Source organism: Procambarus clarkii, chromosome 43, assembly GCF_040958095.1.
Source record: "Procambarus clarkii isolate CNS0578487 chromosome 43, FALCON_Pclarkii_2.0, whole genome shotgun sequence".
NCBI lineage: Eukaryota > Metazoa > Arthropoda > Malacostraca > Decapoda > Cambaridae > Procambarus > Procambarus clarkii.
In genome coordinates, this window is record NC_091192.1 from 14123679 (window position 1) to 14140488 (window position 16810).

The 16810-nt window shown below is 47.0% G+C and overlaps 1 protein-coding gene across 1 annotated transcript; it reads left to right on the forward strand.

Moving 5' to 3' along the window:
- Window positions 1-3908: 3908 nt before the first annotated feature.
- On the forward strand, window positions 3909-4583 carry LOC123756017 (basic salivary proline-rich protein 3-like). Its single transcript, XM_045739030.2, has one exon. It carries the CDS (start codon window positions 3909-3911, stop codon window positions 4581-4583), a length of 675 nt encoding a protein of 224 aa, XP_045594986.2.
- The last annotated feature ends 12227 nt before the right edge of the window (window positions 4584-16810 follow it).

The following is a 16810-nucleotide window of genomic DNA, read 5'->3' on the forward strand; positions in this document are numbered from 1 at the left end:
AAAATGTCGGTAAAATTTTGTATAACTGAAATTGTTTTTTTTTTTTGTATAAATTTTTTCTAACATTGTTATTGAAGACATTGGCGAGTGGCGTCACAAGTCAAGCCTTTCCCTTGCCCGGGCTCGGGGAGTAGGAGGACTCTCAGAACCCCCTTCCAGGTACAATCCAGGTACGTCGCCATCAAGCCGGGCACGTTACAGTTGTCAGTATTTATGTTTTGGACGTTATATAACAATGAATTATATTTAAATATTTAAATTATTTAATGTTAGTTTTCTATATGTGAACAGACTTAATGAGCTCCGAAGCACCAGGAGGCTGTTTATAACAATAACAGCAGTTGAATTGGAAGTTTTCATGCTTCTAAACTGTTTAATAAATGTAACCAAAGCCGTCAAAGGTTATATCATTACCGCAATGACGTGATTTGGTTCCTTTGTGGGCGAGCGTGACGAGATGTAACCAGCAGCGAGTCATAAGAGTAATTATGAGGCCTATATTATTTTGGGTTAATCATCTCATCATGGAAGTGGAGGTGTGTATACCGATATTTGCAGGATGTTAGACATGAGTAATCAGACCGACTGATGAGTGTAGGAAATGCAGGCGAGGCTTCAACAGCTCCAGGTCTGAGTATTGGCTACTGGAGTCTAACTCAGAAATATATAAGCCGGGCCCTCAGGTCGGGCTCGGGGAGTAGAACTCTCAGAACGCTCTCCAGGTATGCTCCAGATATATAATGATGATTGCTAGATAACAAGAACCTTTCAGACAAGAAGATGCAAGACCAGTGATGGTAGTTCTCAAGACACTACTGCTCTCTAGGGTGGTATATTGCTGCACACAAACAACTCCATTCACAGCTGGAGAACTTGTTGACCTGGAGAAGGCACAGAGAACTATTATTGCCCGAATTCTTTAAATAATTTTTTTTTTAGTGTCTTTCTCCTATTAAATCTGGCCTTCTTCTGTTATTAATGATGAGCTTCTCCGTCTGAAGATGATAACCAGATGTGTCTGTGAAGATCATGTTTAATAGGCCTATATATATGTAATATATATATATATATATATATATATATATATATGACAATGTCAGACCACGGAGGAAAAATGAAACAGGAATTTCCTTAAGTACTTTCGTATATTAAATACATCTTCAGAAGGTTTGGACCTTCTGAAGATGTATTTAATATACGAAAGTACTTAAGGAAATTCCTGTTTCATTTTTCCTCCGTGGTCTGACATTGTCATATATATATATATTATATATATATATATTATATATAATATATATATATATATATATATATATATATATATATATATATGTCGTACCTAGTAGCCAGAACGCACTTCTCAGCCTACTATGCAAGGCCCGATTTGCCTAATAAGCCAAGTTTTCATGAATTAACTGTCTTTCGTCTACCTAACCTACCTAACCAAACCTAACCTAACTTTTTCGGCTACCTAACCTAACCTAACCTATAAAGATAGGTTAGGTTAGGTTAGGTAGGGTTGGTTAGGTTCGGTCATATATCTACGTTAATTTTAGCTCCAATAAAAAAAAATTGACCTCATACATAATGAAATGGGAAGCTTTATCATTTCATAAGAAAAAAATTTGAGAAAATATATTAATTCAGGAAAACTTGGCTTATTAGGCAAATCGGGCCTTGCATAGTAGGCCGAGAAGTGCGTTCTGGCTACTAGGTACGACATATATATATATATATATATATATATATATATATATATATATATATATATATAGGCCTATTATACGGATATTGCATCCCGCCCTCCTGTTGAGATAGTAATATACTGACTAGTAAGGATTTTTTTTTAATAAATGAAGTTAAAAAACAAAGTTAAATATTCCTAGGCTTAGTATAGCACACATGTGTACTATATTAGGCCTCAGATATCGTGTATTAGGCCTAGGGAAGTTTGGTTAGTTTAGTTTGCAAATCCTTATCCTGATCCCCTTCCCAGTGCTATATAGGCGTAATGGCTTGCCCCCCCCCCCCCACTCTCCTAGTTGTCAAACCAACACAAGTAAAAAATAGTTTTATAGTTTGTCCAACTCAATAGTTCAGATTTTCACTTTCTAATGTCGTTGAACGTGGGTATATACCCTGGTGCTCCTGGTTACTGTAGGTACTGCCGCAACAGGAGGAGGGGTTGGTTGTTCAGTATGCTGAACTATTTGTGTATACATGAAGAGGAGAATGGTTGTATAATACTTGTTTTGTTTCAGGTGAGGTGTTGGTGTGCTCCTGGAGGACTGAAGGTGAGGTGTTGTGCTCCTGGAGGACTGAAGGTGAGGTGTTGGTGTGCTCCAGGACTGAAGGTGAGGTGTTGCTGTGCTCCTGGAGGACTGAAGGTGAGGTGTTGTGCTCCTGGAGGACTGAAGGTGAGGTGTTGGTGTGTTCCTGGAGGACTGAAGGTGAGGTGTTGGTGTGCTCCTGGAGGACTGAAGGTGAGGTGTTGCTGTGCTCCTGGAGGACTGAAGGTGAGGTGTTGTGCTCCTGGAGGACTGAAGGTGAGGTGTTGGTGTGTTCCTGGAGGACTGAAGGTGAGGTGTTGGTGTGCTCCTGGAGGACTGAAGGTGAGGTGTTGGTGTGTTCCTGGAGGACTGAAGGTGAGGTGTTGCTGTGCTCCTGGAGGACTGAAGGTGAGGTGTTGTGCTCCTGGAGGACTGAAGGTGAGGTGTTGGTGTGTCCTGGAGGACTGAAGGTGAGGTGTTGGTGTGTTCCTGAAGGACTGAAGGTGAGGTGTTGGTGTGCTCCTGGAGGACTGAAGGTGAGGTGTTGGTGTGCTCCTGGAGGACTGAAGGTGAGGTGTTGGTGTGCTCCTGGAGGACTGAAGGTGAGGTGTTGTGTTCCTGGAGGACTGAAGGTGAGGTGTTGGTGTGTTCCTGGAGGACTGAAGGTGAGGTGTTGGTGTGTTCCTGGAGGACTGAAGGTGAGGTGTTGTGCTCCTGGAGGACTGAAGGTGAGGTGTTGTGTTCCTGGAGGACTGAAGGTGAGGTGTTGTGCTCCAGGAGGACTGAAGGTGAGGTGTTGTGTTCTGGAGGACTGAAGGTGAGGTGTTGTGCTCCAGGAGGACTGAAGGTGAGGTGTTGGTGTGTTCCTGGAGGACTGAAGGTGAGGTGTTGGTGTGTTCCTGGAGGACTGAAGGTGATGTGTTGTGTTCCTGGAGGACTGAAGGTGAGGTGTTGTGCTCCAGGAGGACTAAAGGTGAGGTGTTGTGCTCCTGGAGGACTGAGGTGAGGTGTTGGTGTGTTCCTGGAGGACTGAAGGTGAGGTGTTGGAGTGTTCCTGGAGGACTGAAGGTGAGGTGTTGGTGTGCTCCTGGAGGACTGAAGGTGATGGTGTTGGTGTGTTCCTGGAGGACTGAAGGTGAGGTGTTGGTGTGTTCCTGGAGGACTGAAGGTGAGGTGTTGTGCTCCTGGAGGACTGAAGGTGAGGTGTTGTGCTCCTGGAGGACTGAAGGTGAGGTGGTGTTGTGTTCCTGGAGGACTGAAGGTGAGGTGTTGGAGTGTTCCTGGAGGACTGAAGGTGAGGTGTTGGAGTGTTCCTGGAGGACTGAAGGTGAGGTGTTGTGCTCCTGGAGGACTGAAGGTGAGGTGTTGTTGTGTTCCTGGAGGACTGAAGGTGAGGTGTTGTGCTCCTGGAGGACTGAAGGTGAGGTGTTGTTGTGTTCCTGGAGGACTGAAGGTGAGGTGTTGTGCTCCTGGAGGACTGAAGGTGAGGTGTTGGTGTGTTCCTGGAGGACTGAAGGTGAGGTGCTGTGCTCCTGGAGGACTGAAGGTGACACAGACATGTACAACACAATTTCCTTTCCATCTTAAATATTTATCTAACGTCGCCGTCTTGAACGAGTGATCTTCAACGTCGCGATCATGTTTCTCTTCTTTTTGTTTGTTAATCTTAACCTGAACCTCCACATTTATGAGCCCCAGGTAGCTCATCTCCCACAGTGGGCCCCCAGCAGCAGGTCATCTCCCACATTGGGCCCCCAGCAGCAGTTCGTCTCCCACAGTGGACCCCCAGCAGCTAGTCATCTCCCACAGTGGACCCCCAACAGCAGGTCATCTCCCACAGTGGACCCCCAGCAGCAGCTCGTCTCCCACAGTGGACCCCCAGCAGCAGGTCATCTCCCACAGTGGGCCCCCAGCAGCAGGTCATCTCCCACAGTGGACCCCCAGCAGCAGGTCATCTCCCACAGTGGGCCCCCAGCAGCAGCTCATCTCCCACAGTGGGCCCCCAGCAGCAGCTCATCTCCCACAGTGGACCCCCAGCAGCAGCTCACCTCCCACAGTGGACCCCCAGCAGCAGCTCACCTCCCACAGTGGGACCCCCAGCAGCAGCTCACCTCCCACAGTGGGACCCCCAGTGGGACCCCAGCGGGACCCCAGCGGGACCCCCAGTGGGACCCCCAGTGGGACCCCCAGTGGGACCCCCAGCGGGACCCCCCAGCGGGACGCCCAGTGGGACCCCCAGCGGGACCCCCCAGTGGGACCCCCAGTGGGACCCCCAGTGGGACCACCAGTGGGACCCCCAGCGGGGGCTGCTAACTGGCGGGCCCGGATCGAAGGGACACACAAGCCACTCGTGGCCTCAGCTAATTACTGCCCACGTTGTTGGGATGCTGCCGCCAGAGGGGGCTGGTGGCGCGCTGTTTGATGCTTTGTTGTTTTAATGATGGCCGCCTCTTGTGGTGTTGATTGCTGCACGGGAGGGACGGCAGGAGTCCTCCTTTACGGCTCCGGCGCTGGGATGCTGCCATGGCTAGGGTCTTCATCTCCCAGCCTCCGGCGCTGGGATGCTGCCATGGCTAGGGTCTTCATCTCCCAGCCTCCGGCGCTGGGACGCTGCCATGGCAAGGGTCTTCATCTCCCAGCCTCCGGCGCTGGGATGCTGCCATGGCTAGGGTTTCATCTCCCAGCCTCCGGCGCTGGGATGCTGCCATGGCTAGGGTCTTCATCTCCCAGCCTCCGGCGCTGGGACGCTGCCATGGCAAGGGTCTTCATCTCCCAGCCTCCGGCGCTGGGATGCTGCCATGGCTAGGGTTTCATCTCCCAGCCTCCGGCGCTGGGATGCTGCCATGGCTAGGGTCTTCATCTCCCAGCCTCCGGCGCTGGATGCTGCCATGGCTAGGGTTTTCATCTCCCAGCCTCCGGCGCTGGGATGCTGAGAACGGCTATGAACGCCCAGCTCTATCCCAGGAGAGGCTGGGATATGATCTCATCTGCAACTGATTCGTTTTGTACTTTTCTGTTTCTTCTCAAGTGCAGAGATCCGTAACCTCAGTGGAGATGCAATGTGACGTGTTTAAGCTTAAGAGAAATCAAATAGCAGCGTAAAAACTTGCGATTTATTATTAATTTAGCACAAATTAAACTCTATGTACATGAACACCGAACACTGACAGTGTTATTGTTTTAGATTTACCTACTCGGAACGAAGTGTCCATGTATCACGGGCTATGGTGAGCCCGAACTGACAGTGATCGGTGTTCATATATATATACCACTCCTCTAGTGAGGTGTTCCAGCGCTCCTCTGGCAGCATCGCAACCCCCTCCCCCCCCCCCCCAACCAGGAGAGAGACACTCCCCCCTCCCCCCAAGGTGTGCCACTAGAACCCCCCCCCTCTCCCTTCTGTCTCTCCATCCTAGTGGTTAGATAGTACATGTTACTATGTGGAGTATCGTACATATAATGACGTAACGGACAATTAGAAAGTTGAATTTGGTACTATTAACTTTGGAAAAATCAATAAAATCCAAATTTAAATATTCCTAGGTCTATTATAGCACGTATATGTACTGTATGTCTATATTAGGCCTCAGATACCGTGTATTAGGCCTAGGATGGTTAGATTAGGTTTTATTAGCAAATACAAAACCTTTTCCAGTTTGTCCAAATACAGTAGTACCAAATTATACTTTCTAATTGTCCATTACGTCAATATATGTACGATGGTCCACAGTGTTCATATATTTTGCTACAAGAGAGCAAAAAGTCATCAGTGAAATAGAGGGAACTCAAAATATATTTTCCTTATTCAAAATCAAAACAAAAACTATTTGAGCAGAGGTGCCATAGGCACAATCAGAGAACACTGTATAAACATCAGAGGTCCGCGGTTGTTCAACGTCCTCCCAGCAAGCATAAGAAATATTGCCGGAACAACCGTGGACATCTTCAAGAGGAAACTAGATTTATTCCTCCAAGGAGTACCGGACCAACCGGGCTGTGGTGGGTATGTGGGCCTGCGGGCCGCTCCAAGCAACAGCCTGGTGGACCAAACTCTCACAAGTCAAGCCTGGCCTCGGGCCGGGCCTTGGGGAGTAGAAGAACTCCCAGAAACCCCATCAACCAGGTATATCCCTAGCAGGAGGACCAGAGGCAGCTAGAACAGGGAGCTCGACCAGGAGGTCTGGTCGACGACCGGGCCGCGGGGACGCTAAGCCCCGGAAACACTTCAAGATAACTTCAAGGTAGCATTCAGTCCGTGTGCAAGGGAGATGGAAATATCACAAATGACAACAAAGAAATGAGTGAAATACTGAGGCTACAGTGTAATTCTGGTTTCAGTGAATCCCTGAATACGTTAAAGATCTATAATCCAAAGTATTTCTTCATGAATGTGATAACGACATCGAATCATTAGATGTCACCTTAACTTTGTAGTACTAGCTTGATGGGGTTCTGGGAGTTCTTCTACTCCCCAAGCCCGGCCCGAGGCCAGGCTCGACTTGTGAGAGCTTGATCCACCAGGCTGTTGCTTGGAGCGGCCCACAGGCCCTCATATCCACAACAGCCCGGTTAGTCCGACACTCCTTGAAGAAAACTATCTAGTTTTCTCTTGAAGATGTCCACGGTTGTTCCGGCAATATTTCTTATACTCGCTGGGAGGATGTGAACAACCGCGGACCTCTGATGTTTGTACAGTGCTCTCTGATTGTGCCTATGGCATGGAATGGGGGGACCCGGTCGGACCCGGTTCCTATGCCTATGGAATGGGGGACCCGGTCGGCCGAGCGGACAGCACGCTGGATTTGTGATCCTGTGGTCCTGGGTTCGATCCCAGGCGCCGGCGAGAAACAATGGGCTGAGTTTCTTTCACCCTATGCCCCTGTTACCTAGCAGTAAAATAGGTACCTGGGTGTTAGTCAGCTGTCACGGGCTGCTTCCTGGGGGTGGAGGCCTGGTCGAGGACCGGGCCGCGGGGACACTAAAAAGCCCCGAAATCATCTCAAGATAACCTCAAGATGGCACCTCTGCTCTTCACTATTCTGCATTTTCATCCATATTGTATACCATATATATATATATATATATATATATATATTTTTGGTAGCAGTCTTTCTTGTAAACATATGTTGTTAAATATGACCGAAAAAGTATGATTAATAATTCTAACACGAATTTTCTCAATATTTCTTATTACTGTCGATGGTAATTGAAAAAATCAATTCTCCAAGATTCATTTTTATTTCTAGTCTGACGCGACGCTTGAACGCGTTTCGTAATAACTTATTACATTTTCAAAGACTTTAATTTACACACACACAACTGTAACCTGAAAACAGAGTTTTACTTAATGTTAACATTGAACAGCTTGTCTTATATACTCGCATTTGAGTGAGGTGATATGTTGCAACAGTTTTTGGATGAGGTGATCAAACTTTTGTTCACCTCATCCTTCTCCATCTGAGATGGAGAAGGATGGAAAGCTGCCATTTCTAGATGTAACAGTCATGGAAAGGAGCAGAGGTTTCCACACTGCAGTCTACACTAAGGAAACAAACATAGGAATGTGCCTCAATGCCAACAGTGACTGTCCAGACAGGTACAAGAGGAGTGTTGTTAACACTTACATCGACCGTGCTCTCAGCCACATCTCAGGATGGAAGCAAGTCAATGAAGAACTATGTAGGGTAAGGCAGGTCCTAGTCAACAATGGCTTCTCCAATGGTTTCGTTGAAGACATTATAAAAAGGAAAGTGAAACGCCATGCAACCTCTGAAGAGTCAACTAACACCACACCTGTACCCCCCTATTAGACTATTTTATAGAAACTTCTTTTCCACAGCTCATAAAATGGAGGAAAGGGTCCTGAAAGATATTGTTAATAGGAACGTTATCCCTACAGACAAAAATCAGAAGATACAATTGACGATTTACTATAAAAGCAAAAAAAAGGCCAGCCTACTCATGAAAAACTCTCCAGACACAAAGCAGAACGCCTTAAAAGAGACTAACGTCGTCTATGCCTTCAAATGCCCACTTGGGGACTGTAAGCTCCAACGAACTCGGTTGTAAAGGCAAGACAACAACATCTCTTTCCAGGCGATTAACAATGCATAAGCAACAGGGCTCCATTAAGGAACATATAATCTCTTCCCACAACCAGAACATCACCAGAGAAGTTTTAACAAACAACACCGAAATCATTGATAGATACAGCGATAGCAGGCGGCTTGACATCTGCGAGGCATTACATATCAAAAAGTAATCACCAGCAATCAACAGCCAATTAATGCACAACTATATTCTACCCACTTCAAGACTCTGTACCTATATAGAAGCATCAAGAGGAGTATGGGCCAATAGGCACTTTGCAGTTACTTCCATTCTTCCCTTTCACCTATCCAATTTATACCCCTTTAACCGTGTTCTGTCTTGTGTTGGTCAAAAGTTTGTTCACCTCATCCAAAACTGTTTCAACATATCACCTCACCCAAATGCGAGTATATAAGACAAGCTGTTCAATGTTAACATTAAGTAAAACTCTGTTTTCAGGTTAGAGTTGTGTGTGTGTAAACTAAAGTCTTTGAAAATGTAATAAGTTATTATGAAACGCGTTCAAGCGTCGCGTCAGACTAGAAATAAAAATGATTTTTGGAGAATTGATTTTTCAATTACCATCGACAGTAAAAAGAAACAAGGGGAAATATTGAGAAAATTCGTGTTAAAATTATTAATCTTACTTTTTCGGTCATATTTAACAACATTATATATAATATATATATATATATATATATATATATATATATATATATATATATATATTAGTGTTCAGTGAGAAACCACAAGGTCTCCTCTGAATACTTTTTTATTTTCTTCTCCGAGGCTATGGGTCCCCACATTGGCACCAGAGGTGGTACCCTCACAAACTCTATATATATATTTATATATATATATATATATATATATATATATATATATATATATATATTTATATATATATATATATATATATATATATATATGTTGTACCTAGTAGCCAGAACGTCGTACTCGGCCTTCTATGCAAGGCCCGATTTGCCTAATAAGCCAAGTTTTCCTGAATTAATATATTTTTTTCTAATTTTTTCTTATGAAATGATAAAGCTACCCATTTCATCATGTATGAGGTCAATTTTTTTTTATTGGAGTTAAAATTAACGTAGATATATGACCGAACCTAACCAACCCTACCTAACCTAACCTAACCTAACCTATCTTTATAGGTTAGGTTAGGTTAGGTAGCCGAAAAGTTAGGTTAGGTTTGGTTAGGTAGGTTAGGTATTCGAAAAACAATTAATTCATGAAAACTTGGCTTACTAGGCAAATCGGGCCTTGCATAGTAGGCCGAGAAGTGTGTTCTGGCTACTAGGTGAATGTGAATTGCAATTCACATTCACATTTGTGAATTGCAATTCACATAAGAATAGAGCGACCTACCATGAACACCCAAATCACGGAACTATTTACTCTACCCACCATGAGAGTAAGGACAAGACAAGAACATATCGATGCCAACACAGAAGACAATGTCCAACATAACAGGCCAATTACACTGGATTAATCTTTGTGTTTGGATAGGAGAGGCCTCGTATGGGCCAATAAGCCTTCTGCAGCCCCTATGTTTATCCCTTATGTATCCCACCATGTTTTCACCTTCATTGTATTATCACCTGACCTAATGCGGGTATAAAATCAACTAGTATTGTAAGATCTGTTCACTTGAGAATGAACCATGGAGGTTCGAAACGTCGTGCAAATTATACAAATAAGTGTAATACACTCTATAGTAAATCACTTCTTTTCTTCACCTTAAAAGTACGAAAATGAGTTTTGGAGAACTCCTATTTCAATTAAGCCCTGATGCTAAGAAAATAGTTAGAGGGATAGAAGCCCTAAACCAGAAAATAATAAATACAGAATATGCGGTCATATTCAATGAAACATATATATATATATATATATATATATATATATATATATATATATATATATATATATATATATATATATATATATATATATATATATATCAAGTAGCCATAGACATCATGCCCACACGGACCGGCACCAGGCTTAGATTTCTGGAATTCGATATTCATCAAGACTTGAAAACAATCAGCCGCTAAACACGACTTGGAACGGAGCTTCGATACTGTTGTTATCCCGCAGCACATTGAAAACAGCAGAGATCACACCACTGCATACAGGATGTAGCCGGAGGTGTGGAAGGCCTGGTACCCGGAGGTGTGGCGCCAGGTGTGGAAGGCCTGGTGTGTGGCAGGGCCGTCATTCCACGTTAATTGGCCCGGCGCAGGTTCCTCCTGGCTCGGGTAGTGAGACGAGCCACGTGCTCTTCTCACTAACACCATAACTCAGGGCTAAGGGGTTCTCCCGCAGGGCCCCTGAGGGCCCCCTGAGGGCCCCCTGAGGGCCCCCCGAGGGCCCCCCCTCCCAGGAAGGGCCCTGGGGACACGCGAGCGCCATCTTCTTACTTCCGCGCGCTATTTTTTTTTGCCGGCGTCAATTTGTGGCCGTCAAGTTGACTTTAGTCTTGACCTCTGACGCCAGTTTCCCGCGCGCTGGGTGCTTATGGCGCCGCTCGGGTGGAGCTGACCTTTGACACGTGTCGAACAAGAGCTTCCGTGCGGCATAACCACAGCCGCCTTTTAACTTGGAATATTGTTACGATAGAGCAGAGATGGTGTGATGGGTCCTCACCCCAGGAGTCACACAAGGTATCTTTCCGTTGCCCCATCCCCTCTACCCTGCCGGTGTATCCCAAGTTGAGCAGCTTAACGTTGCTAAGTAATGTAAACATGTCTCAGAGTGGTAGAGCAGCAGTCTTGTGGTCTGGGGGGCGGGGGGAATAGCCAGGGGTACATAACAGGGGGGAGAGGGTACACTGAGCCGTGCTGTTGGGCCATAGAGCAAGGAACCTGCGGTTTGACCCAGAACCTGTTGAACACCTTATACTCGTAGGTTACATGACCTTGTACGACGTCAGTGAGCTCTTTGTTAGGATGCTAATGATTTCTTTATTGGGACGTCAGTAACCACTTTGGCCTTCCCCCCCCCGGTCTCATCCTCCGTCAGTCTTAAGAACACGTATTGCATCAGAATAGAGTCGGCGTTACCCAGTGCTGCCAGTAAACCACTGATGGGACCTCTGTAAACCATTGATGACACCTTTGTAAACTCACTTGATCACAAAGCTGAACACTTGATAAGTAGTTATCAAAGGCGGCACCAAGCCGGTGAACACTGATAAGATTCCAGTAGTTTATCAATATTTTGGTGGTGAAATGCCCATTGGCGTCTATGAGGTAGTTTGGTGAGTCCTAAGGGTCTCAGTCCTTAGGCAACCTAAGGCATAACTGAACCTGCCTCGACACACTATACGGCTCGTGGGAAATTTAATATATTGCAGAAAAGAGCAAAATATATATGGTTTGCTTTGATATTTTACCCATCAAACACAGTTTTTACTTGTGTAAATGAGGAAATGTAGATGTTTATCTCTCAGAATGTTTGGTAATATGTTTATTGTTTGTGATGTGTGTCTATGTATGTATTAACACGATGTACTGAACGGGGAGAGAATAGCTTGAGCTACCTCATCCCTTTGTGTGTATTTTACATCAATAAACTTATTTCAATTTCAATTTTCAATTTCAACACACTCAAATTAAAACGGTGTTCATCTCGAAGTTGTGTTGGAGATGAAATGGACCGACCGTCGCCTTTTGCAAACAGTACTGTCACTCACCTGTGACATTTCCCGTCTCCGAGACCGGACCGCTGGGATGTTGATCCCCGAAATCAACGCGAGGTATACCTGGAGCATACCTGAAGAGGGTTCTGGGAGTTGGTCTACTCCCCGAACCTGGCCTTGCTGACTGTAAGGTAAGGTAGGCCGGGGCTCCCTTGCTGACTGTAAGGTAAGGTAGGCCTGGGCTCCCTTGCTGACTGTAAGGTAAGGTAGGCCTGGGCTCCCTTGCTGACTGTAAGGTAAGGTAGGCCGGGGCTCCCTTGTTGACCGTAAGGTAAGGTAGGCCTGGGCTCCCTTGCTGACCATAAGGTAAGGTAGGCCTGGGCTCCCTTGCTGACTGTAAGGTAAGGTAGGCCTGGGCTCCCTTGCTGACTGTAAGGTAAGGTAGGCCTGGGCTCCCTTGCTGACTGTAAGGTAAGGTAGGCCGGGGCTCCCTTGCTGACTGTAAGGTAGGCCTGGGCTCCCTTGCTGACTGTAAGGTAAGGTAGGCCTGGGCTCCCTTGCTGACTGTAAGGTAAGGTAGGCCTGGGCTCCCTTGCTGACTGTAAGGTAAGGTAGGCCTGGGCTCCCTTGCTGACTGTAAGGTAAGGTAGGCCTGGGGTATGTTGCAACACAACCTCGGGTAATTAGCCGTTGCAAATATGTGAGAGAAGTGTGTAGGCTGTTTTAATGTCCTGTCAAGCACAAGGTTAGCAGGAAACGACCCCATGTCAAGAGGGACGAGGGCACGACCTGACCCTCCAGGGGGCACAGGGTAGTGTGTGTGGGTACAACCTGACCCTCCAGGGGGCACAGGGTAGTGTGTGTGGGCACGACCTGACCCTCCAGGGGGCACAGGGTAGTGTGTGTGTGGGTACAACCTGACCCTCCAGGGGGCACAGGGTAGTGTGTGTGTGGGTACAACCTGACCCTCCAGGGGGCACAGGGTAGTGTGTGTGTGGGCACGACCTGACCCTCCAGGGGGCACAGGGTAGTGTGTGTGTGGGCACGACCTGACCCTCCAGGGGGCACAGGGTAGTGTGTGTGTGGGTACAACCTGACCCTCCAGGGGGCACTGGGTAGTGTGTGTGTGGGCACGACCTGACCCTCCAGGGGGCACAGGGTAGTGTGTGTGTGGGTACGACCTGACCCTCCAGGGGGCACAGGGTAGTGTGTGTGGGTACAACCTGACCCTCCAGGGGGCACAGGGTAGTGTGTGTGTGGGTACGACCTGACCCTCCAGGGGGCACAGGGTAGTGTGTGTGTGGGCACGACCTGACCCTCCAGGGGGCACAGGGTAGTGTGTGTGTGGGCACGACCTGACCCTCCAGGGGGCACAGGGTAGTGTGTGTGTGGGTACGACCTGACCCTCCAGGGGGCACAGGGTAGTGTGTGTGGGTACAACCTGACCCTCCAGGGGGCACAGGGTAGTGTGTGTGGGTACAACCTGACCCTCCAGGGGGCACAGGGTAGTGTGTGTGGGTACAACCTGACCCTCCAGGGGGCACAGGGTAGTGTGTGTGGGCACGACCTGACCCTCCAGGGGGCACAGGGTAGTGTGTGTGGGCACGACCTGACCCTCCAGGGGGCACAGGGTAGTGTGTGTGGGCACGACCTGACCCTCCAGGGGGCACAGGGTAGTGTGTGTGTGGGTACGACCTGACCCTCCAGGGGGCACAGGGTAGTGTGTGTGGGCACGACCTGACCCTCCAGGGGGCACAGGGTAGTGTGTGTGTGGGTACGACCTGACCCTCCAGGGGGCACAGGGTAGTGTGTGTGTGGGTACGACCTGACCCTCCAGGGGGCACAGGGTAGTGTGTGTGTGGGTATGACCTGACCCGCCAGGGGGCACAGGGTAGTGTGTGTGGGTACGACCTGACCCTCTGAATTGAAAACATGCCCATGCACTCGGCCCCAGGTCCAGACTCATGGAATTCAATATTTATAAAGAAATGCAAAGTGCCGGTAGCACAGGCACTCAGTATAGTGTGGAGGAAGAGCTTCGACACGGGGAGATACCAGATGTACTTAAAGTGGCAGACATAGCGCCTCTACACAAGGGAGGGAGCAAAGCATTGGCAAAGAATTATAGATCAGTTGCACTAACATCGCACATCATAAAAGTATTTGAGAGAGTGATTAGGAGTTAGGTCACCAATTTCATGGAGACCAATGACCTTCACAACCCAGGCCAACATGGATTTCGAGCGGGAAGATCGTGCCTCTCACAGCTACTTGAGCACTACGACAAAGTCACTGAGGCATTAGAAGAAAAACAGAATGCTGATGTGATATACACGGACTTCGCAAAGGCTTTCGATAAATGTGACCATGGCGTGATAGCGCACAAAATGAAGTCAATGGGAATAACCGGTAAAGTAGGACGCTGGATACTCAATTTTCTGTCAAACAGGACTCGGCGAGTAACGGTCAACCATATAAAATCTAGTCCAAGTGCAGTTAAAGGCTCTGTACCTCAGGGTACAGTCCTTGCACCGCTGCTTTTCCTTATTCTCATATCAGATATAGACAAAAATACAAGTCACAGCTTCGTATCGTCCTTTGCAGATGACACAAAAATCAGTATGAAAATTATCTTGGCTGAAGACATTGAAAAACTTCAAGCTGATATTAATAAAGTTTTCGACTGGGCATCAGAAAATAACATGATGTTAAACAGTGATAAATTCCAAGTACTCAGGTACGGTAAAAATGAGGACCTTAAACATAATACAGAGTACAAAACACAATCAAATGTGCCCATAGTAGGAAAACAGCATGTAAAGGATTTGGGAATAATAATGTCTGACGACCTAACGTTTAAGGAGCATAACCAAGTAAATATTGTGGCAGCCAGAAAAATGATAGGATTGATTACGAGAACTTTGAAATCCAGGGATCCCATCACAATGGTTGTACTCTTCAAGTCACTTGTGTTGTCCCGTCTTGAGTACTGCTCAGTACTCACTTCCCCCTTCAGAGCAGGAGAGATTGCTGAAATAGAGGGAATACAGAGAACATATACGGCACGCATAGACGCATAAAAACACCTAAATTATTGGGATCGTCTCAAAGCCCTCCAAATGTACTGACTAGAAAGAAGACGAGAGAGATATCAAATAATATACACCTGGAAGATACTGGAGGGCCAAGTACCAAATCTACACAGTAAAATAACAACGTACTGGAGTGAACGATATGGAAGAAAATGCAGAATAGAACCAGTGAAGAGCAGAGGTGCCATAGGCACAATCAGAGAACACTGTATGAACATCAGAGGTCCGCTGTTGTTCAACACCCTCCCAGCAAGCATAAGAAATATTGCCGGAACAACCGTGGACATCTTCAAGAGAAAACTAGATTTATTCCTCCAAGGAGTGCCAGACCAACCGGGCTGTGGTGGGTATGTGGGCCTGTGGGCCGCTCCGAGCAACAGCCTGGTGGACCAAACTCTCACAAGTCAAGCCTGGCCTCGGACCGGGCTTGGGGAGTAGAAGAACTACCAGAACCCCATCAAGCAGGTATCAAGCAGTGCACGACCTGACCCTCCAGGGGGCACAGGGAAGTGTGTGTCGGCACGACCTGTCCCTCCAGGGATCTTTTTGAGAAAATTTTGTGATTGGCTGTTCAATTTAAAATGACCATGATGGGTTCCCACAGTCTTAGAGTGGGGTTTGATTTAGATGGAAGATATCTTGAAATAGGATGAAATAGGATATCAGAAGATAGAGAAACGACGACGTTTCGATCCGTCATGGACCATTATTTGGTCGTCTATCTTGACCACTTAAAAACACCACTATAGCCTTGGGGCTATGGTGGTGTCTGGTGTGGGCATAGTTCTTTACGTTATGATTAGGGAGAGAACCCCATGATCAATGACCTGTGTGTCAGTAAGTATTCCTTCGTCTCCTGTACCAGTTCATTATCTATTAATTACCTGATTTTTGTGGTATAGAATATAGTGATCAGATAAATACAAAAAAATCTTAGGAGAAGGGCGGTGGGATCGACCTAGCGTTCTGGGACCCCGTGACGCACACCTGGTGAGTTCCGACGCACTCGAGGTTGTTACTTTTAGCACATTATTTTCCATGCATAAGTAACGTATCTGGGGTACATAAGACGCAACCTTACCTTGAGGTGATTTCGGGGCTCAGCGACCCCGCGGCCCGGTAGTCGACCAGGCCTCCTCGTTGCTGGACTGGTCAACCAGGCTGTTGGACGCGGCTGCTCGCAGGTCGACGTATGAGTCTCAGCCTGGTTGATCAGGTATCCTTTGGAGGTGTTTATCCAGTTTTCTCTTGAACACTGTGAGGGGTCGGCCAGTTATGCCCCTTATGTGTAGTGGAAGCGTGTTGAACAGTCTCGGGCCTCTGATGTTGATAGTTCTCTCTTGAACACTGTGAGGGGTCGGCCAGTTATGCCCCTTATGTGTAGTGGAAGCGTGTTGAACAGTCTCGGGCCTCTGATGTTGATAGAGTTCTCTCTCAGAGTACCTGTTGCACCTCTGCTCTTCAACGGGGGTATTCTGCACATCCTGTCATGTCTTCTGGTCTCATGTGGTGTTATTTCTGTGTGCAGGTTTGGGACCAGCCCTTCTACTATTTTCCACGTGTAAATTATTATGTATCTCTCCCGCCTGCGCTCAAGGGAATACAGATTTAGGCTCTTTAGTCGGTCCCAGTAGTTTAGATGTTTCACTGAGTGGATTCTAGCAGTAAAGGATCTCTGCACGCTCCCCGGGTCAGCAATT